At 59.0% G+C, this 22,997-nt stretch overlaps 1 protein-coding gene across 3 annotated transcripts in view; it reads left to right on the plus strand.

Moving 5' to 3' along the window:
* Positions 1–22,997, plus strand: part of SPTB (spectrin beta, erythrocytic) — a 25,302-nt gene continuing 2,305 nt past the window's right edge. Inside the window, exons 1-35 of one of the 3 annotated variants that reach the window (XM_062575911.1) lie at positions 1–156; positions 5,334–5,531; positions 5,756–5,907; positions 6,193–6,366; positions 6,553–6,644; positions 6,774–6,854; positions 7,035–7,150; positions 7,547–7,659; positions 7,765–7,952; positions 8,090–8,207; positions 8,571–8,729; positions 8,824–9,126; positions 9,629–9,779; positions 9,866–10,736; positions 10,832–10,972; positions 11,229–11,985; positions 12,399–12,601; positions 12,694–12,784; positions 13,004–13,150; positions 13,376–13,639; positions 14,427–14,642; positions 14,915–15,004; positions 15,354–15,632; positions 15,870–16,000; positions 16,604–16,808; positions 16,936–17,310; positions 17,452–17,696; positions 17,781–17,919; positions 18,182–18,266; positions 18,409–18,605; positions 18,830–18,939; positions 19,612–19,687; positions 22,315–22,529; positions 22,626–22,799; positions 22,913–22,955. In XM_062575911.1, the coding sequence (XP_062431895.1) occupies positions 5,384–5,531; positions 5,756–5,907; positions 6,193–6,366; positions 6,553–6,644; positions 6,774–6,854; positions 7,035–7,150; positions 7,547–7,659; positions 7,765–7,952; positions 8,090–8,207; positions 8,571–8,729; positions 8,824–9,126; positions 9,629–9,779; positions 9,866–10,736; positions 10,832–10,972; positions 11,229–11,985; positions 12,399–12,601; positions 12,694–12,784; positions 13,004–13,150; positions 13,376–13,639; positions 14,427–14,642; positions 14,915–15,004; positions 15,354–15,632; positions 15,870–16,000; positions 16,604–16,808; positions 16,936–17,310; positions 17,452–17,696; positions 17,781–17,919; positions 18,182–18,266; positions 18,409–18,605; positions 18,830–18,939; positions 19,612–19,687; positions 22,315–22,529; positions 22,626–22,799; positions 22,913–22,955 (6,849 nt within the window). In that variant the 5' untranslated portion in view covers positions 1–156; positions 5,334–5,383. Of the gene's footprint in view, positions 157–5,333; positions 5,532–5,755; positions 5,908–6,192; positions 6,367–6,552; positions 6,645–6,773; positions 6,855–7,034; positions 7,151–7,546; positions 7,660–7,764; positions 7,953–8,089; positions 8,208–8,570; positions 8,730–8,823; positions 9,127–9,628; positions 9,780–9,865; positions 10,737–10,831; positions 10,973–11,228; positions 11,986–12,398; positions 12,602–12,693; positions 12,785–13,003; positions 13,151–13,375; positions 13,640–14,426; positions 14,643–14,914; positions 15,005–15,353; positions 15,633–15,869; positions 16,001–16,603; positions 16,809–16,935; positions 17,311–17,451; positions 17,697–17,780; positions 17,920–18,181; positions 18,267–18,408; positions 18,606–18,829; positions 18,940–19,611; positions 19,688–19,751; positions 19,938–22,314; positions 22,530–22,625; positions 22,800–22,912; positions 22,956–22,997 lie in introns of those variants that run through there. The other 2 variants (XM_062575912.1, XM_062575913.1) reach the window with 2 other exon arrangements.

Below are 22,997 nucleotides of genomic sequence, written 5' to 3' on the forward strand. Positions count from 1 at the left end.
GCGCCGCTGGCCCCCGACAGGAATGTCCCTGCGCGCCCAGATAATGTTATTTATATCGCAGCGCAGGGCGGCTCCGCTCCCCGCGCCCTGCTCCGGCCCCCGGCCCGCCGCTGCCGCGCCGCGCCGCCGCCTTTGCTCGCCCGCCGCCCCGCGCAGGTGAGTGCCGCCGCCGGCGGGGGCGGGGGGGGGGGGAGGCGGCACGGGCCGCCGCTGAGCGGGGAGACCGGCGCCGGGCGCTGCCGGGGCCGCCGGGCCGCGCTGCCTGACGCGGGGACGCTGGGCTGCGGGTGCTGGCTCTGTCCAGCATCGAGCACTGGGCAATGCGCCCGGAGGGGGCTCCGTCTGCTCCCTGCCCCCCTCCTGCCCCAAGGCCCACTCTTGCTCCCGGAGGTGGTGGACTGCCCTGGGGACAGCGCGGCTCAGGGGGCAGAGCAAACTTTGGCTCTGGGGCAGGGTATGGGTGGCCCCTACTGAGGAGCGTTTGGTGCTCTGTGTCCCTGGGCTCAATCGGGGGGGGGGGGGGTGCTCCAGCCACAACAGCCACCAAAGCGCTGCATGAAAGCTCCTTGCCTCACTGCCCACCCATGTTGGGGGCTGATGCACAGCTGGGCTGTCCTGGCCAGACAGCTGTGTCAGTGTCACCTGCCCCTGGGAGGTGTTTCTTCCCAAAGATTGGTTTCCTTGTTCCAGACACACAAGTGACTGGGAAGGACAGGATGAATGGATAGCAGGTGCCTGATGCAGGTTTGGCGCGGTATGCAGAGTGCTGTCCCTGCCTGCCCTGGCCTTCCTTGGTGTGCCTGAGCCTAGTCCATGCTAGAGAGATCAGGCTAAAAAGCCTCAGTCTGGCCTCCCAGAGCCCTCATGCGCCCTGACGCAAGCCACAGGGTGCTTGGCTGTGCTGCCGGTGGTGCAGGGCAGCGATCTCCAGGCTGGGCTGGCAGCTGTGGCGTGGGGGAAGGTGGCAGTGTCCTTCTAAACGTTGCTTGGAGCAGAAGTGCTGCCCACGCGCGCCGCCGCCAAGCAGAGATAGGGCTGGCACCGGCCAAGGGCACGTGCAGAGAGGGAGCGCCGTGCTGCTGCTCTGGCCACAGGGAGCCCCAGCCGGCTGCGCCGAGCAGGGCAATTCCCAGCTCATTGTGCACAGATCTGCATTACCGGGAGGCGCTGGATCTTGTGCCAGTTTCTCAGGAGAGGAGGCACATAGCCTGGGGAGGCAGAGTGGCTCCATGTCCTGGAGGAGCCCTGGGGTGGTCAGGGGGAGCACCCAGCCTCACTGCCACAGACTTCATCCCTGCTGGGGTGAGGAGAGCCTGCGTGAGGCTTCACATGCCAATCCTGGGTGCTTCCCCAGCACATTTCGCCTTCCCCAGGATTTGCAAGCACATGCTAATCCACTCAGAGCTCACCATGGGAGATGCAGGAGGGATCAGCTCCTTTAGCATCGTCATCTGCATAGGGTAGCTCCTGCTAGCTGGGAGCAACACCAGCTCACTAGCCAGGTCTAGCACTGAGCACCTGGAGATAAGGTCCTGGGAGCCTGCCTGCATGTCGCAGGCTCTCAGTGCCGTCATGCCTGACAGTGCTTCGTGTGGTCCGTTTTGACCACAATGCATGGATTTTTACCCAAAAAAGGGACCCAGAGTGCCTTTAAATAGGTTGCACTGTGCATAGATGCACTACATACCCCAGCAGTTGCCACCTTTAATCTCCATGCCCACCTCTTTTCTGAGCAAGAGAAGGCACCTTTATGCAGCAGGAGGATCCTTGCAAGCAGGAGCTGGAATGGGAGCCATCTCCTTCCTCCTTGCATGGAGGAGGCCTGGCAATGCCAGGGCGGCTCCCTGGGCTGGCTACCTGAGCTGCATGGGGCATCTGCATACCGGCTCTCAAAGGGAATTCCTGCCCTCAGAGCTCACGCACTGCAATAAGCTGTCCCCCGGTATGCTGGCAACGTGGGGGGTACTGGGAGCAGAGGCAGCCGCATGGCACACATACCTCTCGGGCCCCATGGCCCGCCTGGACATTTGAGTGAGAGGCGCTGATTTCCCAGCTCCCCTCGCAGCTGGCTGCCAAGCCTCTGCAGAGGGCAGGGATACCTTCGCTGAGTATTGCCACCACCTCAACTCAGTGGGCTTCCCTTGTGGTTTCTCCTGTGTCTCTGTCCCCGTTATTGTCCTTGCAACTTTTGAGTATTTCCCTCCCCCTGGGATTTGGTTGAGAAGGGACAGATGAGGCTGGGTGGGTGCTTGTGTTTCAGCATAGATTTGGTGCCAGGGGAGGTTTTTGCAAAACTCCTGCTCCTGGAGTCAGGGGGTTGCCAGAGCTCTTGGTTTGGCTTGTTTAAATAAGTGAAGAGTGTTTGGGGGGTGGAGGACAACTCACAAATACGACCTATAAAAGAAAGCAAGCACAAAGGAGGCCTGTGAAAACCCTTTGTGTGTTACCGTGCAACCCCCCAAAGAATATTTTGAAGCGTAACCTACGTTTTTAAGGCCCTGGCTAATGATTTTAGAACAATTAAGCTGGTGCATACCGGAGCAGGGGGAAGTTCCTAAGAAAGGAGCCAAGATTAGCCTGTGCTTTACGCAAGGGAGGACTATTTTTAGCCAAAAATGTATGTGGAGTGTCAGCACGTGTGTATGTCACAGCTATGTGTGCTCACAGATTAGGTGACACAGGACAGTCCCGTGGCCTTGCTGGGGTCTTGGGTTGGTGGCTGGTTTGGCATTCGCTTTGGGCTCTGGAGAAGCGCGTCCGGAAATACATCTCTTCATTGCCTCTCCTCCCGTCTGACCAAGCAGCTCGCTCGTCATCTTTCCAGGGGCTGGGTGCTGGGAGCCATGGGGTGCCATCCCCAGCTTGGCACTGTTGGAGCCAGAGTGGGGCCACGGCCGCCCTGCCCTCAGTGCAGTTCCTGTGGAGGGAGGGGGGGCTCAGTGCTGAGCCGGAGCCATCTGCTCATCCACCCCAGTGGCCACGGTGCAGCCTGAACTCCGGTCCTTGCCTGGCTCCTCGGCTGCAGGAATGGAGGTGGCCGGCTTGCCAACAGCTTCGCTTTCCTGTCCAGAGCTGCTTACTCGGCGTCCGCTGTTGGGTAGGGAGGTGGGATGCGATTTTGGCACGAGGCTGAACCATGTTTCTGGGGAGGCTGCAGGAGTGGATGCTCCAGGCAAGGCTTCCCCCAGCTGTTCCCCACATGTCCCCCTTCTCTTGTGCTGAAGCTGGCCTTGAGTGCTGTCAGCACAACCCTAGGAAGTGGGTAGAGGGTGCCAGGGCAGGGGGAGGAAGGCAATTGCTGGCTGTGTTTACCTACTGAAAACCTGTGGTTTGGGGTCAAGCAGTGCCAAGGCGATACACAGCTTGTCTCACCACCCTGTGCACAGCCAAGGTGGCCATGGAACAGGACTCTTTGGGCTGGGATTTGGCTGGGAGGTGGCCAGGGGAAAGCCCTGAGACAAGGGGGCAGAAGGGCAGGTGCACTCCCTGCCCACCCCAGTGCTTCTAGCCCCACTTGTGCTCCACCGCTTTCCTACCACAGAGCAGGTGGAATTAAAATCGTCACACAGAGGATATTGCCAGCGGCTTTCCTCTGTCAGATGCTGTTATTTTTAAGGCACCGATGTGGCAGAGGAAGATGTAAAGGGTTGGAGAGTACCCGCTCTTTAAATGCATGCTGTCAGCTTGATTTGGGCCCCGGTGGAGACTCCATTCAAAGCAATTTTCTCCTCGGAGGATGCTCGGAGGCGCAGCCCCACTATTGTTGCTGCGCTGCGGTGGAGTCGAGCGGAAGAGGCCCAGCTGCGATCAAGGACGCTGGCCCATGAGGCTGGCAGCACCGGGCTGCGGCACAGAGACCGGACACAATTCAGCACACCAAGCCAGAGCCTCTTGGCACGGCTGACGCAGCAGCCAGGCGAACTGCACCTATATACTGCCCATATAGCAGGGTAGTGCTGGTTGGGGGGTATTTAGTTTTTCCCTTGCTTCTTTTCTTTCTTTTTTTTTTCTTCTTTTTTCTTTTTTTCTTTTTTCTTCTTCTTTTTTTTTGTCATGGCTAGACACTGCTGGGCTTGCAGGAGCACCCGCTGCAACCCCACGCTGCCCAGTGGAAATACAGCTGCCTTTGGGGCAGAGTGCAGCAGCTGCAAGCAGCGTTTTCAGATCCTGTTTTCCAGACCAAAATGGGGGTGACGAGGAATATCGCTGGCAGGGGAGTGGAATGGGGTAGCGGCAATTAGGGCTCTGTTGCTTTTTGCAGCTGCTGCCCTGTGCTTGGTACCTGCCCTGCGAGCGGGGGGGCTGAGATGCCTGAACCCTGGAGATTAGGGAGTTGAGACAGGACCCAGCCCAGTCCTGCCGGCCCCTGATAAAAGCTATCCTGCACGTATACATGCTTTAGCCTCCATGGAAAACTCCTGCAGCCTTGAGGGCTTCCCCATGGGCACGCACCGATACCCTGCCCTGGTTTTAGTGCCCCTGCCTTCCCTCAAATCTATTGTCCAGGTGGGTCCGTCCCAGGCACCTTTCACCCACTGCCAAGCAGTCCCATGTGGTGGCATCCGATGGCTCCCAGTGCTGGGAGCTGGAAGGTCGGACATGGAGACTGTGGGAGCAGCATGGCTGCTTTGGGGTCTGCTATGGCACCGTGAGCCTTGGAAATGGAGGGCAGACCCCTGGCCCAGCTCCCTGAGGGGCCCCAGCACAGGCCAGGCACTCTCCCGCAGCCCCGTCCACCCTGGGCCAACAGCTGCACACCAGCATTTTTAGATATGAGCCTGTCCTATCTATATCCCTAATGCCCTCGCGGGTGGCCCTGCCACTCCCCCTCTGGCAGCTGTCACCTGCTTTCTGTGGCGGGCGCCCGGCAAAGCCTCCTTCGCTACAAGTGGGACCTGGCAGCCGGCTGCCACTTCCTTGTCCCCAAGCAGCAAGGACAGTGGGTGCTTGGCAGGCAGCAAGAGCCCGGGCACGGGGAAGGACTGATGGCCACACTCATTCCTTGTAACCAGCCCTTGGGTACCATCTGAGGAGCTGGAGCTGGGTGTGTGGGTACCATCAGGGACAGGCACAGCACAGTGTGGAGGTCCATGTCATCGTGCAGCCCTGGTGCACCCAAACACCTGGGTGGGGGCTGCAGCTAGGGACTACACTAAATCCCCCTGAGTGGATTAACTGTCAAGTCTTAGCAGCAAATCCTGAGTCACGGTGAGTGCCACTGCCTGGGTCTCAGCAGGGATGGGGCCTGCTTTGGCTGCCCGCAGGCATTGATGCCTGTACCCACGCTGTTGTCACCACTGGTAAGGCTCAGCTCGCATATGCTGTCCCAGCAGGTGCCAGCTCCTGGTAGCTGAAGGACACCTGGCCAGGGGACACCAGGAACATGACCTCGGAGAATGACTATGACCATGTGGAGATCCAGCAGCAGTACAGCCGCATCAACACTCGCTGGGATGCCTCCGACAATGAGCTTGACAACGACAACAGCTCAGCCCGGCTCTTCGAGCGCTCCCGCATCAAAGCCCTGGCAGGTCTGGGGCTCTGATTCTACATCCGGTTTTCTGGGTCCTGTTGACCCTCCTGGATCCTCTCCATCCCTGTAGATCCCTCTGTCCTCCTGGGTCCCCTCCATCTCCCTGAGTTCCTTCTGTCCTCCTGGGCTTCATCAACCCTCCTGGGTCCCTTCTTCCCCTGATCCCGTGGTGCTGAGGTATGTACCTACCGCCAGATGCTACCCTACTTGTTCTTGTTGCAGATGAGCGGGAGGCCGTGCAGAAGAAAACCTTCACCAAGTGGGTGAACTCCCACTTGGCTCGTGTGACATGCCGCATCTCTGACCTCTACATGGACCTCCGAGACGGACGGGTGCTCCTTAAACTGCTGGAAGTGCTTTCGGGAGAGCTCCTGGTATGACTCCCCTCTAGCTGGGGAACCTTGGGCCAGAGTCATGCTGTTCCATGCAACCTTGGCTCCAGGGTTCCAAGGAGGCTGGAGCTGACCTGCTCTGGCTGTTGAACTGGTGTGGGTACAGGGGTTAGGATGGTTTTGGGACATGGGGGTGCCAAAAGGGTGGCCTCTGCTCCTGCAGGGTGTCACCGGCAGCTGGTGGGCAGGAATGGGGACACTTCACTAACGAGGGGAGAGTGTTGTGGGGCTGGGCCAGGGCAAGTGCTGAGTGCTGCTGTCCCCCAGCCCAAGCCCACCAAGGGCCGGATGCGGATCCACTGCCTGGAAAATGTGGACAAGGCACTGCAATTCCTGAAGGAGCAGCGGGTGCACCTGGAGAACATGGGCTCCCATGACATTGTGGATGGCAACCACCGCCTCGTCCTCGGCCTCATCTGGACCATCATCCTGCGCTTCCAGGTGGGGCTGTGCCAGGAGGCCAGGCCAGGGTGCACTGTGTTCCCCAGGGGGTGTCTCCACACCCCATGAGGTTGGCAGCACATGGTTTGCTGGCCAGCACTGCCACAGGGGCCATGGTGCTTTCCCAAGGGAAACCATGCCCTATGGAGGCCCCCCAGCCCTAAGGATGTCCTTCTGCCCTTCCAGATCCAGGACATCATCGTGGAAACACAGGAGGGCCGGGAGACGCGCTCCGCCAGGGATGCGCTGCTGCTCTGGTGCCAGATGAAGACGGCAGGGTAAGTGGCAGAACTTCGGCTACATCTGGACTAGCCAGCAGGGTTTGGTGATGCCTGGGGTAGATGGGGTCTGGGGGTGTTGCAGCGCTGCCCAGCTGCAGCACAGGGTGATGCCTGTCCCTCCCACAGGTACCCCCATGTGAACGTCAATAACTTCACCTCAAGCTGGAAGGATGGGCTGGCATTCAATGCCCTCATTCACAAGCACAGGTAAGTGGAGCTGGGAAGCCAGCACCTTGTCCCCAGCCACGGTGCCACCATCATCGGGAGATGCCAAGGTAGCCTGGGGAAATGGTGGCAGGAGGTGCTGGGTGCTACTGCAGGGGGTCCAGCCGGGGCACAATCCCCTTGCCAGCTGCATCACCACTGTCCTACACTTTTCGTCCCCAGGCCTGAGCTGGTTGACTTCCACAACCTAACCAAATCCAATGCCCGGCACAACCTGGAGCATGCCTTCAGTGTGGCAGAGAGGCACCTAGGCATCACTCCGCTCCTTGATCCCGAAGGTAAGGCTGCAGGGCTGAGCTGGGGCCAGCACAGGGGCCAGGGCTCCTGGGCAGACTCCCAGGGTAAAGCTGGCTGCTGTCATCACTGTTGCTGCCACTGTTCCTCATTGGAACATATCTCTGCCCCATGGAAGGAAAGAGGTGCTGGATTTTGGCTGCCTGAGAGACTGTCACAATGAAATGTTCACCCTGGGGCTTGTATTTTGGGAATAAAGAAGCCCCAGAGCTCCCTGGCTGGAAGCCAGCACAAAGAAAGACCTCATGAGGCCATGCAGGCCCATCACTGCCTGGGGCTGGGGTAGCAATCCGGGATGGTGCTCTTGTTTTCTTGCGATGCTGCGCAGACTGGGACAGGGTAGGTGCACGGGGCTAAATCCTATTCCTTGTGCTGGGCAGACGTGTTCACAGAGAACCCTGACGAGAAGTCCATCATCACCTACGTGGTGGCTTTCTACCACTACTTCTCCAAGATGAAGGTGCTGGAGGTGGAGGGAAGACGTCTGGGCAAGGTAGAGGACAGCACTGGGACCATTGTGAGGGAGCTTCTAGGGCATGGTGCCAATGCCCAGACATGGGGGGAGCCCACAGATGCTCACTGCCCCCCCCTGCCACAGGTGATTGAGCATGCCAAGGAGACGGAACGGATGATTGAGCGCTACAGTGGGCTGGCCTCTGACCTGCTCACCTGGATCGAGCAGACCATCACCTCCCTCAACAGCCGCAACTTTGCCAACTCCCTGGCTGGTGTGCAGCACCAGCTCCAAGCCTTCAGCACCTACCGCACTGTGGAGAAACCCCCCAAGTAAGCACCCTGAGCCTCTCCTGCAGCACTGCCATGCCCCAGGGGGAACAAGCCCCTGGAGCAGGGCTGGTGCTGTGCCCTTGGCTGGGTGGCGTGGTATCCATAAGTGTCCCAGGGCTGAGCTCTCTCTGGGACAGATTTCAGGAGAAGGGTAACCTGGAGGTGCTACTCTTCACCATCCAGTCACGGATGCGAGCCAACAACCAGCGTGTGTACACCCCACATGAGGGCCGGCTGGTCTCTGACATCAACAGGGTAGGTGGCCTGTCTTGTCAGCCTCCCCTGGGCTTACACCAACCTGGCCAGGCCTGGTGCCAAGGATCTCCAGTCTCTCCAAAGGGCACCCCATAACTCGGGGGCAACATCTTCCCTTAGCCCCCCTCCCAGGCCTTTTCTGCCCTGGCCATGCAAGGGCAGGACAGATTTACCCTTGGTCAGGATGGGGCATTTGTTGCCCCCTTGGAGATGCCAGATTGCCAGCCCTGCCTGCCGGCACAGCGATGCTCCCTGCATCACTGGGCATGTTCAGGTTTGCTAGCAAAGTAAAACATCACTGGGAAACCTTGCAAGGGAGTTGTGGGACTGGGTGTCAGCCCTGGTTCACGTGTGTTTGCCCAGGCCTGGGAGCAGCTGGAGAAAGCGGAGCACGAGCGGGAGCTGGTGCTGCGCAATGAGCTCATCCGGCAGGAGAAGCTGGAGCAGCTGGCGCGGCGCTTTGACAGCAAGGCAGCCATGCGGGAGGCCTGGCTGAGAGAGAACCAGCGCCTGGTGGCACAGGTGAGGGGGGCACAGTTGAGGACCCCAGCCCAGCTCAGGCACCACTCCAGTGCACACTCAGCGTGGGTGTCACCAAAGACATTTCTTTGGGTAGGATAATTTTGGCCAAGACCTGCCAGCGGTGGAGGCAGCCAAGAAGAAGCATGAGGCCATTGAGACGGACACAGCTGCTTACAAGGAGCGTGTGCAGGCCATTGAGGCAGTGGCAAAGGAGCTAGAGGTGGAGAACTACCACGACATCAAGCGCATCAATGGCCGCAAGGACAACATCTTGCGGCTCTGGGAATACCTCCTGGAGCTGCTACATGCCCGACGCCAGCGCCTCGAGATGAACCTCACCCTCCAGCACCTCTTCCAGGAGATGCTGCACAGCATTGACTGGATGGATGAAATCAAGGTGAGCTGCAGGTCATGCCATGGGAGGCCATCAAACGTTGGGTTTCTTGGGGTCCTTCCATGTTGATAACCTGTGTTCAGTGGCGCTCACTTCCCTGGGTTAATGTCACTGCAGATTGGATGCCTTAACACCAACAGCCAGGGCATTAATGAGACCCTACCAGGGAAGCAGAACAGATTATAGGATCTTTTTGTCCTGGGAAGCAGCAGTGTGTGGAAGGGGATTTAGCTCTCAGAGCAAACAGTCACAGCACCTGGGAGCCCACATACTCCAGTGCAAGGCATATGGACTGGAAAGGCTTGAGACATCGGGCTACAACAGTTGCAGGGGTGTAGTCTGAGGGCACGAAGGCAGCTGGAGAAGCAGCATTAGAGTGTACAGCTGGCAGCAGTGCATAGGTTCAATACCTGCGGACTTGCCAGGCCCTCCTCCATAGGGTCCTTATGGCTCAGTATTAGGACGTGCCTACTGCAGAGCTGTGCCAGCTTATGCTTTCCCACAGGCACAGCTGGCATCACCTGAATTTGGGAAGCACCTGCTGGAGGTAGAAGACCTGCTGCAGAAGCACCGGCTGCTGGAGGGTGACATGGCCATGCAGGCAGAGAAGGTGCAGGCTGTGAGCTGTGCGGCCCTCCGCTTTGCTGATGCCGAAGGTAGGTGTGCCATTGCCTCCAGGATGTCTGGGCAGTGCAGGAGATAGGGGAGCATGCTCATGTGTGCCCATGCTCTGCCCTGCCAGGGTACCGGCCCTGTGACCCTAAAGTCATTCGGGACCGTGTGAGCCACCTGGAGATGTGCCAGCAGGAGCTGCAGGCACTGGCAGCCCAGAGGAAGGCTCGCCTGGAGCAGTCCAAGTGCCTGTGGAAATGCTTTTGGGAGTTGGATGAGGCAGAGGGCTGGATCAAGGAGAAGGAGCAGATCTATTCCTCCCTGGACTATGGCAAGGACCTCACTGGTGTCCTCCTCCTGCAGCGTAAGCATGCTGCATTTGAGGACGAGCTGCGGGGCCGGGGTGGTCAGCTGGAGCAGGCACTGGCAACAGGCGAGTGCCTGGTGGCCGCAGGGCACACTGAGGCGGCCCGGCTGCGGAGCCGCATGGCAGAGGTGCGGGCACTCTGGGCCCAGCTGCAGGAGCTGGCTGCTTTCCGCCAGAGGAGCCTACAGGACGCCGAGAGCTTCTTCCAGTTCCAGGTGGAAGCGGATGAGCTAAAGACTTGGCTGCAGGATGCCCAGCGGCTGGCGGGCAGCGAGGAGATGGGCCATGATGAATCCTCCACCCAGGCACTGGTGAAGAAGCACCAGGAGCTGCTAGAGGAGGTGGCCAGGGCTGAGCAGCTTCTCAGCAGCCTGGGCCAGCAAGCTGAGGACTTCCCTCCTGAGCTGAGTGCTGACCTTGAGGCCCAAAGCCGGCTGACAACCTTGCAGGCCCTCTACAGTGAAGTGGCGAGCCTGGCCGAACTGCGGCGCCAGAAGCTGCAGGACAGCCTGGACCTTTATACGATCTTCAGTGAGACCGATGCTTGCCAGCTCTGGATGGGTGCAAAGGAGACGTGGCTGGAACAGATGGAGATCCCCAACACACTGGAGGACCTGGATGTGGTCCAGCACAGGTATGGGCTCCGCTGGGAGAGGATGGGCACCTGCCACTTCCAGGATCGGGACCTAGTGTCTTGAGGTGGGGCCTGTTCTTAGCCCTTGCACTCAGCAGGTTTGACAGCCTGGAACAGGAGATGAGCAGCTTGGCCTCCCAAATTGATGGCATCAACCAGGCAGCCGACAGCCTGATCAGGAGTGGGCACCCACGCAGCCCCCATATCCAGCAGTGTCAGGAGCAGCTCAACACCAGGTATATACCCTGTGAGAAGAGAGGAGATTGAACCGTTTGTCAGCTCCCACTGCATTTGCACTGCACCATGGTGGGAGTTTGGGGGATGTTGGCAACTGGGTTTGAATGCTTGGGACATTGTTCCTTTGCTCCCACACCCCTTGATGCCCATGCTGCAGGGGTATGTGTGTCCCTGTATGGCCACTGCCTGGCCCAGCAGTTGACCAAGCCACAGTAGCATCTGGGCAAAGTGGCCCTGACTCCCTCTACCATGCAGATGGGGCAGGTTTCGTGAGCTGGTGGCACAGCAGCAGAAAGCCGTGGACTCAGCGCTGAGCCTGCTCAACTACTACATGGACTGCGAGGAGACCCACAGGTGGATCCTGAGCAAGACTCGCACGGTGGTGTCCACACAGGACATGGGACGGGACCTGGCTGGAGTACTGGCCATCCAGCGCAAGCTGTACGGCATCGAACGTGAGCTGGCTGCCATTGAGAGCCGCCTGGGTGCCTTGCGGCCCCAAGCTCAGCACCTGGCTGAGGATCATCCAGACCTGGCAGCAGACATCCAGGAGCACCTGAGGGTCACGGTGGCTGCTTGGGATGAGCTGCAGGATGCCCTGCAGAGCCAGGCAGCCTCGCTGGGTGAAGTTGGCAAGCTGCAGCACTTCCTGCAAGACCTTGATGACTTCCAGGCCTGGCTCTTCAGGGCACAGAAAGCCGTTGCCTCAGATGAGATGCCAGTATCGCTGGCTGAAGCCGAGCAGCTCCTCCGGCAGCACGTGGCCACACAGGAGGACATCAAGGAGCATGAGGCTGCGTATAGCAATGTGAAGGAGATGGGCAAGCAAGTGACACAGGGCCAGGTGGACCCTGAGTATGAACAGCTCCGGCAGCGCCTGGAGGGCATGGACACGGGCTGGGGTGCCCTGTGCAAGATGTGGGATACCCGGCACCACTTCCTCATGCAGTGCATTGGCTTCCAGGAGTTTCTCCGTGACACCAAGCAGGCTGAGGTGCTCCTCAGCAACCAGGTAGGTGCAGGGGCCTGGGTGCTCACAGGATGTCTGTGCTGGCCAGACATGGCTCTTGCAGACACAGCTCACGTCTGGGTGAAGGCATCCCAAGTGCAGCCCTTGGAATGCTCCCACATGCAAAAGGGAAGGGGTAGCTGGAGACATCACTATGCCAGGCATGACCAAATCTTGGGCAGGGGTCCCAAATCCTGGAAAAGACCTGGACTGAGTCAGACAAGGAAGTCACTCTCCCCTACACACCCCAGTCCCTACTAGGGAGACCACACTGGGGAGCAGCATTCATCCCCAGTGGGCTCTGCTGCAGGCGAAGACTGGCAGCACTCTGAAAAGGGTGGCAGTGATCGCATCAAGGGCTGCGTGGCACTGGTGGCATGCAGCGTGTCGCAGCCCTGAGCCACTCCATGTTGCAGGAGTATACACTGGCTCACCTTGAGCTGCCTAACACACTGGAGGGCTCAGCTGCTGCCCTGCGGAGGTTCGAGGACTTCTGCACCAGCATGCAGAACAGTGAAGAGAAGATCACCAGCATAGTGGTAAGTGGTACTAAGCTGGTGGCCGATGGCAACATCTTCTCCGAGAAGATCACAGAGAAGTGTCAGAACTTACAGGAAAGGTGAGTCCCCCCCAAAAAATGAGTGGCAAGGAGTCAGCAAAGACTGTCCTGAGGCAGCACAGGCGGATGCTGCTCTTCTCTGTCCCACCCAGGCACAAGGCAAATGTGGCCAAGGTGCAGGAGGCGACGGGTTTGCTGCAGGACAACCACGAGTTGCAGACTTTCCTTCAAAACTGGCACGAGGTAGGAGAGCAGTGGACACGGGTGGGCATGGTGGAGCCTCAGGGCCTGAAGGACTATATCCTGTCTGCCACCCCTGGGCTGGTGCTGCCCTGTCAGGGCTGAGCCTCGGTCGGGGAGCCCTGTGGGACCCCATGTTCCAGGGCCTGTGGGCTCTACAGTGCCCCTGCACGGCACTGGGAGGGCAGCCAAGACATGATACCTGTCCTGTCCTGCTCCCAGCTCACTCTGTGGATCAATGAAAAGATGCTGACAGCGCAGGACAAGTCTTATGGTGCAGCCCGGACCCTCCACAAGAAGTGGCTGAAGCACCAGGCATTCATGGCAGAGCAGGCTGCCAGCCAGAGCTGGCTGGAGAAGATTGACACAGTAAGTCCTGGGGGTGGTTGCATCTGGCTTCAGCAGGAATGGGACCTGCTATTTTCACCAAGGCCAGGAACAGCCGCCAGGGGTGCTCCCAGATGAGGTGGCAGCATTCGTCCAAGTGCCAGGTGGGGAAGCCCCATCCTGGAGCAGAAAATTCCCTGGGTTTGGTATGGCTGGTGCCAGGGGCCCTGGTGCTCAGTGGATGCTAACTTCTGCGTGTGCTGGCAGGAAGGGAAGGAGCTGGCAGGCCGGAAGCCGCAGTATGGGGCGCTGGTGTTGCAGCACCTGACCAAGCTACATGCACTGTGGGACCAACTACGGGCTGCTACCGAGGAAAAAGCCCAGCAGCTCTTCGAGGTCAACCGCTCGGAGCTGTACGCCCAGAGCTACAGCGACCTGGACCGCTGGCTTGGCAAGATGGAGGATGAGCTGCATGCCACTGAGAAGGCCAAAGACCTCACCAGTACCAACTTGCTGCTGAAGAGGCTGACGGTGGGTGGAATGGCACCTCAAGTTTGGAGGGACCCAGACCTCTGTCCCCTTAACCTCCCATAACCGCTTGTTGTGGGCAGAGAACTGCCTGCGCCTGGGACACCAAGCATCCTGCAAGCCACGTGGGCTTGGACTGTCAGCACCTCTCTGAATTAGTGCCCACAGTCCCAGGGTGGCACCACAACAGTGTCGAAGGACCCAGACCCTTTGTGGTTGCTCTGTGGGAAAGCTCTCCTGGTTAAACCATGGGAAAGGGAGTGAAACTGCAGATGCAGCCTGGGGCTTAGAGGAATGCTCTTCAGCCCCATTCCCAGGGCAAGCAAGGAGCCTAAATCAGAGCTGCCATAATACCACGATACAGCAAATTGCTTTCATACTTACCCTGTGCCTCAAATCAAAGGCTCTCATGGAGGACAAATGGGAATATTCCTCCACATCCTTCAAAAAAGTGTATTGCCTTGGGTGTTTCCTTCAGGTATAGGTACAAACTACCCAGCAGGGTCACCTGACTACCACAAATCCAGTTTGGGATTGCAGGTTTGAATCACTAGGAGCATCCCCAAATGAGGCCAGGGCTAAGTCCAAGTCGGTCCTGCTGTGGTCTGCTGGTGTGGAAGGGGCTGGACATCATTAAGGCATGCCTGCTAGGGATTGTTGTCAGCTCGGTGTGCCTCTGCTCCCGTGGCACCCACATCCCCACTCTGCCCACTCATCCCAACTCTGGAAACCAGGGTGGGCGAGTCCCCTTTCTGGACAGGGTTTGGCCCACACCACTCTTCTCTTCCAGAGACTGGAAGAGCAAGTGGGAGCACGAAAGCAGGAGACGGAGGAGCTGATGTTACAGGGTGCCCCACTTGGAGGGGCCACACAGGAGGCAGACAGCAAGATGCAGGCACTCCTGCAGCGATTCTTGGACCTGCTGATGCCCGTGGGGAGGATGAAGAAGGAGATGGAGGCATTCAAGGCCCTGTACAAGCTCAAACTGGATGTGGAGGAAGAGATGGTGAGCTCTCTCACGTGCCAGGGCCCTTTCTTTGCCTCTCTGGCTGGCATCCCTGCCCGGCATTCCAGCCACACTAGTTCCTGGAACACCCCAGGTCTGCCAGGCTGGGGCTGCACTCAGCCTCAAGCCTCAGGAGCCTGGGAAAGACCCTGTGCCTGCAGCATCTGGCGTGGGGAGCCCCAAGGGTGTTCTGGCCGGTACCATGGGGAAGGGCTGCAGCAGTGCCTTGTGCATGTGCCGACGAGCCCTCAGTGGGGTACTCTTGCCCACAGCTCTGGGTGCAGGAGAGGCTGCCCCGGGCGAGATCCACTGACCATGGCACTGACCTCCAAACCGTGCAGCACCTCATGAAGAAGAACCAGGTGAGTCTATGCAGAGACTCGCTGCAGGACACCGGGACTGGTCTTGGTAACCATACTCAGGCCTCTGACCTCGCCTCTCTGCCTTTATCGAGGAGGCTGGGGGATGCCTGGCTATAAACAGTGCTGGGAAGTCTTGAGCCATGTCTTGAGCCAGCCCAGCCCACTCACTACCCTGCTGGCTCCTGGGCACCTGAGCCACTGCCTAGCCTGGTCCCCTAAGGGACATCTGCCCCCTGTGGCCACTGGGGGATGCAGAGTCCCATGTGCAGGGAAGGGTGCTGTACCAGGCAGGCGCTGTGCCAGTGCAAGCACTCAGGAACACCTGACGCCTGTGACACTCTCCTGGCAGACTCTGCAGAAGGAACTGGTGGGCCATGCCCCACGCGTGGCTGAGGTGCTGAGCCGGGGTGACGCCATGGCAGCAGAGGCCGACAGGCAGTGGCCGGAGCTGAACACACAGGTGCAGGAGCTGAGGGAGCTGTGGGACATCCTTCAAACAGAGACCAGCAACCGCCTCCAGCGCCTGCACGAGGCCAACAAGGCCCAGCAGTACTACTTGGATGCCAGTGAGGCAGAGGCCTGGATCAGTGAGCAGGAGCTCTACATGGTAGCAGATGAGAAACCCAAGGTAAGAGGCAGCACTGTAGCCTGTTTAATGCCCAAGGGCCTTTGGAGGGCCCTCTTTACCATGGCGTGCCATCTTATGCCATACCATACTATGCCATGCCACTGGCAGGGACTGAGCTCACAATTGCTTGGGATGGAGACAGGATGTGCCCGCAGGGTGGGCACTGGGGCTGAATCTCAATCCCTGTCCTGTGGGCATGCCGCATACTGACAGGCAGTTGTGTCTGCCCTGCCACAGGATGAAGAGAGTAGCTTGGTGATGCTGAAAAGACATGTCCGGCAGCAGCGATCCATCGAGGACTATGGCCAAAACATCAAGAAGCTGGCAGGGAGAGCTCAGCAGCTGCTCTCTGCTGGCCACCCTGAGGGGTAGGTGCCACCTGTGTCCCCCAGCTCGGGGCTGTCCCCATGGTGCCCTCAGCACCTTGTAGGCTTACAGTTAGGTAAGATTTGGGCACTGCTGAAGCTCTGGTGCTATTTAGTGCCATGGTGCCTTGGTCAGGCTAGTAGCACCACTAGACTGCAGCTCTGCTGGTTCCCCCAGGCTCTGTGATGACAATATGGGGGGGTAGGCAGGAACACAAGTCGCTCATTGCTGGCAGCCCAAAACCTAGCTTCAATGGGTTTTCTTCCTCCAAAGTCCATTTGGTGCATTAAATGTCTAGTAAATGATTCATAGGCAAGTTGCTGGACCTGGCTGGAGACTAACTGTGAGAGGTGGCATCTCTGCTGGGAAATGTTTCATAAATCACCAGGTTTCCCAGCCCATGGGCCAGTCCCCAGTATCATCAGCAGCTTTGCATTTTTGGGAGAACAAGTCCATGTGGTGCACTTTTCTCATGGAAGGCTTCTCATGGTAGTGGGGGCCCACTGGGGCACTGGGCGGCTCCCCTGGCAAGGAGTGGGCACCACGGGCTGCCCAGGGCCATGCCTGATGAGAAATGGGGTGTCTATGTGCCTGGGGCTGTGCAGGGAGCAGATCATCCGGCTGCAGGGCCAGATGGACAAGCACTATGCGGGGCTGAAGGAGGCGGCTGAGGAGCGCCGTCGGAGGCTGGAGAACATGTGCCGCCTCTTCCAGCTGAAGCGCGAGGTGGAGGATCTGGAGCAATGGATCGCTGAGCGTGATGTGGTGGCTTCCTCCCAGGAGATGGGGCAGGACTTCGACCATGCCACAGTGAGTCCACCAATTGTTCCCAGGGCTAGCATGCAGCAGGAGCCAGGTCAGGAGATGCAGGGCATGGTGTCATGCCAGGGGCCAGCATGCACTCTTGCATGACAGGTGGGACCCTTTCTCCCCACAGCTGCTGCGGGAGAAGTTTCGGGAGTTTGCACGGGAGACGGGCAGCGTGGGGCAGGAGCGTGTGGACCGAGTCAACTTGACCATTGAGGACCTCATTGATGCGGGGCACACGGAAGCCGCCACCATGGCTGAGTGGAAGGATGGGCTGAACGAGAGCTGGGCTGACCTCCTGGAGCTCATTGACACACGCAGACAGCTCCTCACTGCCTCCCATGACCTGCACAAGTACTTCTACGATGCTGCTGAGATTCTTGCCCTCATTGCAGACAAGCAGAAGGAGCTGCCCCAGGACCTAGGCTGCGACACTAGCACGGCCAAGGCTTTCCATCGCATGCACACTGCCTTTGAGCGGGACATCCAGCTGCTGGAGACCCAGGTAAGGTTCAGCCAGGCACTGTAGCTGGGATGCTGATGGGGACCCCTGGGGCAGCCAGGAAAATGGGGTGTGGGGAGGACACTCTGGAAGGCTCCTCGAATGGCAGGATGTTCCCTCATGCTCTCTGTCTCTGTGAGGCAGGTGCAGCAGTTTCGGGAGGTGGCAGCACGCCTGCAGACAGCATATGCGGGGGAGAAGGCCAACAGCATCCAGCAGCAGGAGCAGGAGGTGGTGAGGGCCCTGCGGGCACTGTTGGAGGCATGCAGTGGGCGGCGTGCCCAGCTCCTGGACACGGCCGAGAAATTTCGCTTCTTCAGCATGGTGCGGGACCTCCTCTCCTGGATTGAGAGCATCATCTGGCAGATCAAGACACAGGAGAAGCCCAGGTAACGTTGTTCACCGCAGGTGCCCATCCCTGGGTCCCTGCATGGTGCTGTCTGGCAGTGACATGGGCACCTCTCCTTCCCCAGGGATGTCTCATCCGTGGAGCTGCTCATGAAATACCATCAGGGCATCAAGGCAGAGATTGACACACGAGATAAGAGCTTCACCACCTGCATCAACTTAGGCAAGAAGCTGCTGCAACACAAGCACCGTGAGGCGGCTGAGGTAAGGTTGGCTGCAGCTTGGGGCAGCCTCTACACTGAGTGCTGGGCTGCCAGGAGAGAATTGCCCCATCTGGGGGCTCCCCAGCAGGTCCACGTGGAGTCGTCCAGCCCGACTGCGGAGGGTTTTGTTTGGAGATAGGACCAGGGGCTCAGAGCCAACTGCCTGGGGGATCCCCTGTTTCCTGACTCTGCTGGGCCCCAAGGCCAGAGCAAGGTGACCAGTGGAAGTTGTCCCTCAGTGGTGACACCCTTGTCCCTTGCAGATCAAGGCAAAGCTGATAGAGCTGATGGAGAAGAGGAAAGCCATGGTGGAGACATGGGACAGACGCTGGGACTGGCTGCGCCTGTGTGAGTGCACAGAGGGGCTGTGGTTCAGTGGGTAGCAAGGGGGACACTGCCAGGCACTGGCATGTCGGTCAGCTCCCCCAGAACCCTCGAGGTGGCACAGGCCTATGCCACAGGGCTGAGACAGCCCTCATCCTCCCCGCAGTGCTAGAGGTCTGCCAGTTCTCCAGGGATGCCTCGGTGGCCGAGGCCTGGCTCATCGCGCAGGAACCTTACCTGGCCAGTGGTGATTACGGGCACACTGTGGATAGTGTGGAGAAACTGCTGAAGAGGCATGAGGCCTTTGAGAAGTCTACGGCTACCTGGGAGGAGCGTTTCACCGCCCTGAGGAAGCTGACTACGGTGAGGAAGACCCAGTCTCCAGCATCCTCCCAGGGTGCCCCAGGTGGCTCAGCCCCACCACAAATGGGCACAACCAACCCCAGATCACCCTGAGAGTGGGACGTTGCCAGCTATCCTGCCTCAGTTTCCCCATATCATACAGCCCCTTCCCATGGCCATGGCCAGCTCCACTTCTGGCTATGTTCCAGCCTATCTTCTAACTCCTTTGCCCTGTTCCCTGGCAGCTTGAACTCCTAGGCAAGCAGAAGCTGCAAGAGGAGCCAGTACAGGGCACGGTGACACTGACCTTGGCTCACGATTATGACTTGGATCTGGATGCTGAGCTGGAAGCAGGGTAAGAAGTGCCTTTGCAGTCCTCTGCACAGGGCCAGCCAACGTGCCCAAATGGCCATTAAGGCCACAGCATCTCTGGCAGGGATTAGTCCCTGGAGCAGCCCAGACGTCTCAGCTTACACATGAGGGCTGAAGGTGGGCATCATTTTCAACATTTCAATATCGTTATTTTCTTCCCTGAAGTGCAACATGAAGGATTTTTTAGTGATTTACCCTTTCTGAGTAAGATCACTCATAGGTAAATCAATGCAAGTGAAGTAGGAGAGCGAAAGACCTGTCCATAACATTTAGTCTTGCTTCAGTGCCATCCATCCACAACCGTTAGTCTTGCTTCAGCACCATCTTTCAGGGGCTTTTATTTCTCCAAGGGAAAAGAAAGCATAAGATATTCCCAAAACCCGTTTGCCATCCTTGACCCGAGCTCCGTCATGGTGCTTGCAGCAATTCCGCAGTGGGATGTTAAACACCTGTTACACTCCAGGCCATGGGTGGCTGCGTTTTCCCAATGGGATCGTGAGATTTTCCTCAAAGCTGGTGGGGCTGGGCCGTTAGGGGATGCTCTGTGAAGCGCAAGGCACAAAACACCCGTTCAAAACTGTCCCACCACCACTCCTGTACCTAAGCAGGGATGCTGCTGGGTCATCTTGCTGAAAAGGCTGCTTCCGTGCCATAGGTCCGAGGAGGAGGAGGAGAAGAAGGGCTTAATAGTGCAGGATGCCTCTCCACTTGCCCCTGATGGACCAGAACCGGTCAGTTCTTGATTTTACTTTCTCCTTCCCCAACAGCACAAAAGTCTCCCCATGTTTTCCACAGGCTCTTGGCAGATTGCTCCCTGTGAACCTATCCATGGCATGCTGATGGCTCCCTGGTCCCTGCTCCATGTTTGGTCTCCCTCCATTCCCTGCACTGGCTCTGCTGGAGAAGGGCCTATGAACTGCATGTTGAGCCCTTGAGTTATTCTTTGTGTTGAGTTAAATAAATGTTGGAGTAACCTCAAAATGCCAGGTGGCCGCCAGGCACACAGGCCAAATCTTCCCTTGTGCCCCAGCTTGTCCCTGCATGGCTGTTCCCGGGGTCAGGGGCTGCTGTGGGAGCAGAAGTGATGTGCCTTGCATGTTTTGCCCTGTAGCCTTCCTGGAGCATGCCAGGTCAGACAGGGCACGTTCATGTGTGGTATCAGCCCATGCGTGTCCCATGGGGCTACAAGCCTGGTGGCTGAAGATCGGAGAGGCACCCTGGATGCCGCTGTCGGCAGTGCAGGGAGGCCTGGCTGTCCCTGCTGTTGGTGGCAAGCAGGCCAGGAGGTCCCTCCAGCACTGAGGAAAAGACTGCCAGAGGCACTCATTTGTGTTGTGGGCAGGAAATGTTGTGCTGTGAGCAAAGACAGCTCAGTGCACCCTTGCCTGGGCTGCGCTCCCTGCAACAAGGCTTGGGCAAGCCAGCAGAGGCTGGTGTATGGGTGTCTGGTGACTTTCCAGGATCGTGGCAGCAGCCAGGAGGCCACAAGTTACAATGTGAAGTGCTGCATGCAAGCCCCAGCGAAAAGATACCCAGGGATGTCCAGGGGATGACAGGAGAGATGGACCCATTGGCCCCACGGAGGGCAGATTCCAACCATGCCACTCTCTCTCTGTCCTCTGCTGATGGTGAGGCTCTGTGGACAACAGACACCCCAGGAGAGAGCTCCAAGACCTGCGTGAACGGGCTGTGGGGATGCCGTGCTGCCCCAACTCTCCTCACCACATGATGCCAAGCTTTCTGAAGCACCCAGCCTTGGGAGTCAGGCCAGCTCTGCCCTGACCCAGAGGGAACACCAGTCAGAGCTGCACAGAGGCACACAGTGACAGTACTGGCTGCCTGTGCCTACACTACCATCCTATGACTGCCTCTGCTCCTACTGTCTGTTCTGCCTGCTCAGACATAGGATCCTCTTCTGCTTGCTCTGCCTGCTCAGGGACATGAGCATCTTCTGGCTACTTGGGGGCAGGATGCCCTCCTGCTTTCTCTGTCTTCTTGGGGACAAGCCCTCACTCTTCCCTGCTCTCTTCATGCCTGCTCTGCCTGCTTGGGGCTATTGCCACCTTCTGACTGCTTGGGGACAGGATCTCTCCACAACACACCATGCAGCTGCTCCGTGTGGTCTCTGGCCCATAGCTGCCTGCAATGGCTACAGCCTGATGGATGCCCAGACCAATGCCCAGGGTCATTTCTTAAGCCTTGGTGGGCCTGGGACCATCCTGGGACCCCCCACTGGCTCCAGGCACAGGCAAAGAAGGAGAGTGGCAGGCACAAACCCTCAGATGGGCATCCCATCCATCCAACTGCAACAGCCACTGGAAACTGCAGACACTGCCCAAACTGTGTCAATCCTCTACCTGGCATCCCCTCCTAGAGCCCCAGCCAGCCACGATCATCCATTATCCCCAGTTGCAGCTGGGCCTAGGATGCCCAACTGGGTCCCTGCATGGACCATGGCCCAGCCCAGTTCCTGGGCACTTTTTGCCTCAACGCCCATCCCGGTTTGCCTAAGGTGCTGGATCTGTTCGTGCCCCGAATGGGAGATGATGGCTTCAGCCCTCACTGTCCCTTTCCCCCCACCCCCCCCCCCCCGCTTCTGATTCCTCCTTCTGCTGTGATTTATGCTCCCAAACCCCCTTGGTGGCAGCTTGCTGATGCCAGTGCAATCAGGCAGCTCTCTGGGCTGTCTGCCCTGCTAGCTCCCTACCTCCCCTTGCCCCACATCCACAAGTCCCCTCGCCAAGGGAACAGGGGACCAGCATCCAGCCACATGGGTGCTTAGCCCCCCAGGGAACCCCCATGACAAGGGGTGCCCCAGCACCTTGAGGAGCTGGGGATGCTGGTCTCTGCATGAGGCTGAGGCACCAGCCCCTCTGGGAGTGCTGAATGGCAGGCACTGCCCCCGTGGCCATGAGTGCCCCCGGCCCAGGGGCCAGGCGGCATGGCACTGCGGCTGGGCTGGGAGCCAGGCACTTGCTCATGGCACCTTCTAGCTCTCTCCACTGTGAGATGCAAAGGCATCTGGAGGGTCCTGTCCCTCCTCTGGTTCATAGCACCGTCACCAGGGAGTACTCTGGGAGTGGAGGGGACCACAGCCCACTTGAGTGGCTCTGGACCTTTGCACTACAGCATGGACAGGAGGGGACAGGGTGCTGGGATGTGCCTTTTCCTGGTGGCCGGAGCAGTGGGCGGGTAGCTGCAGCTCCGACAACTGGACCTGGGCACCCCTAGGTGACCCCCATGCACCAGGCCGGGGGACAAGGTGATGCCATCTGGCTTCCCACCCCACCCTCCTCCAGCATGGGTTGCATGGCCTGGTTGGTGGCCCCCATGTAACACATGTGTCCCTTTGTGGCAGCTAGCGCAGAGGGAGACAACAGGCAAGGAGGAGGAGGAAGCAACATGGCAGGCCAAGGAGGAGCCGGTGGTGCCAGGCCTGCAGACACCTCGAGGCGAGCTCGAGGAGCCCACCACATTGCCGGCCCAGCTGGAGCGCTCCTACAGTGTCCAGCTTGAGGGCTACCTGGGCCGCAAGCATGACCTCGAGGCAGCAACCAAAAGGGCTTCCAACAGGTGGGCACGGCCCCGTTTTCCGCACTACCGCTGCTGCTGTGTCCTCCTCCAGCAGGCACGTGCCCGCTGGCGGTGACGGGGGCTGTTGCGGTGCAGGTCGTGGAGCACGCTGTACTGTGTGCTGCGGGGCGGTGAGCTTGCCTTCTACAAGGACGCTAAGAGCCGGGCGCTGGGAGTGCCCTACCACGGTGAGGAGCCCTTCAGGCTGTGTAACGCTCTCTGCGAGGTGGCCGCCGGCTACAAAAAGAAGAAGCATGTCTTCAAACTGAGGTAAGGCCCCCTGGCAGCCCTCAGGCCTAGAGCAGAGGGACCAGCTGCCGACGGGCGGCACAGCATGGGGTGGCATGGCCAGCGCCTCACCAGCACTTCTGCTCTGTCCCCAGGCTCAGCAATGGCAGTGAGTGGCTCTTCCACGGCAAGGACGAGGTGAGGGGCAGCGAGCACTGCCCAGGGTGACACGGGATGGCC

Source organism: Rhea pennata, chromosome 5, assembly GCF_028389875.1.
Source record: "Rhea pennata isolate bPtePen1 chromosome 5, bPtePen1.pri, whole genome shotgun sequence".
Taxonomy (NCBI): domain Eukaryota; kingdom Metazoa; phylum Chordata; class Aves; order Rheiformes; family Rheidae; genus Rhea; species Rhea pennata.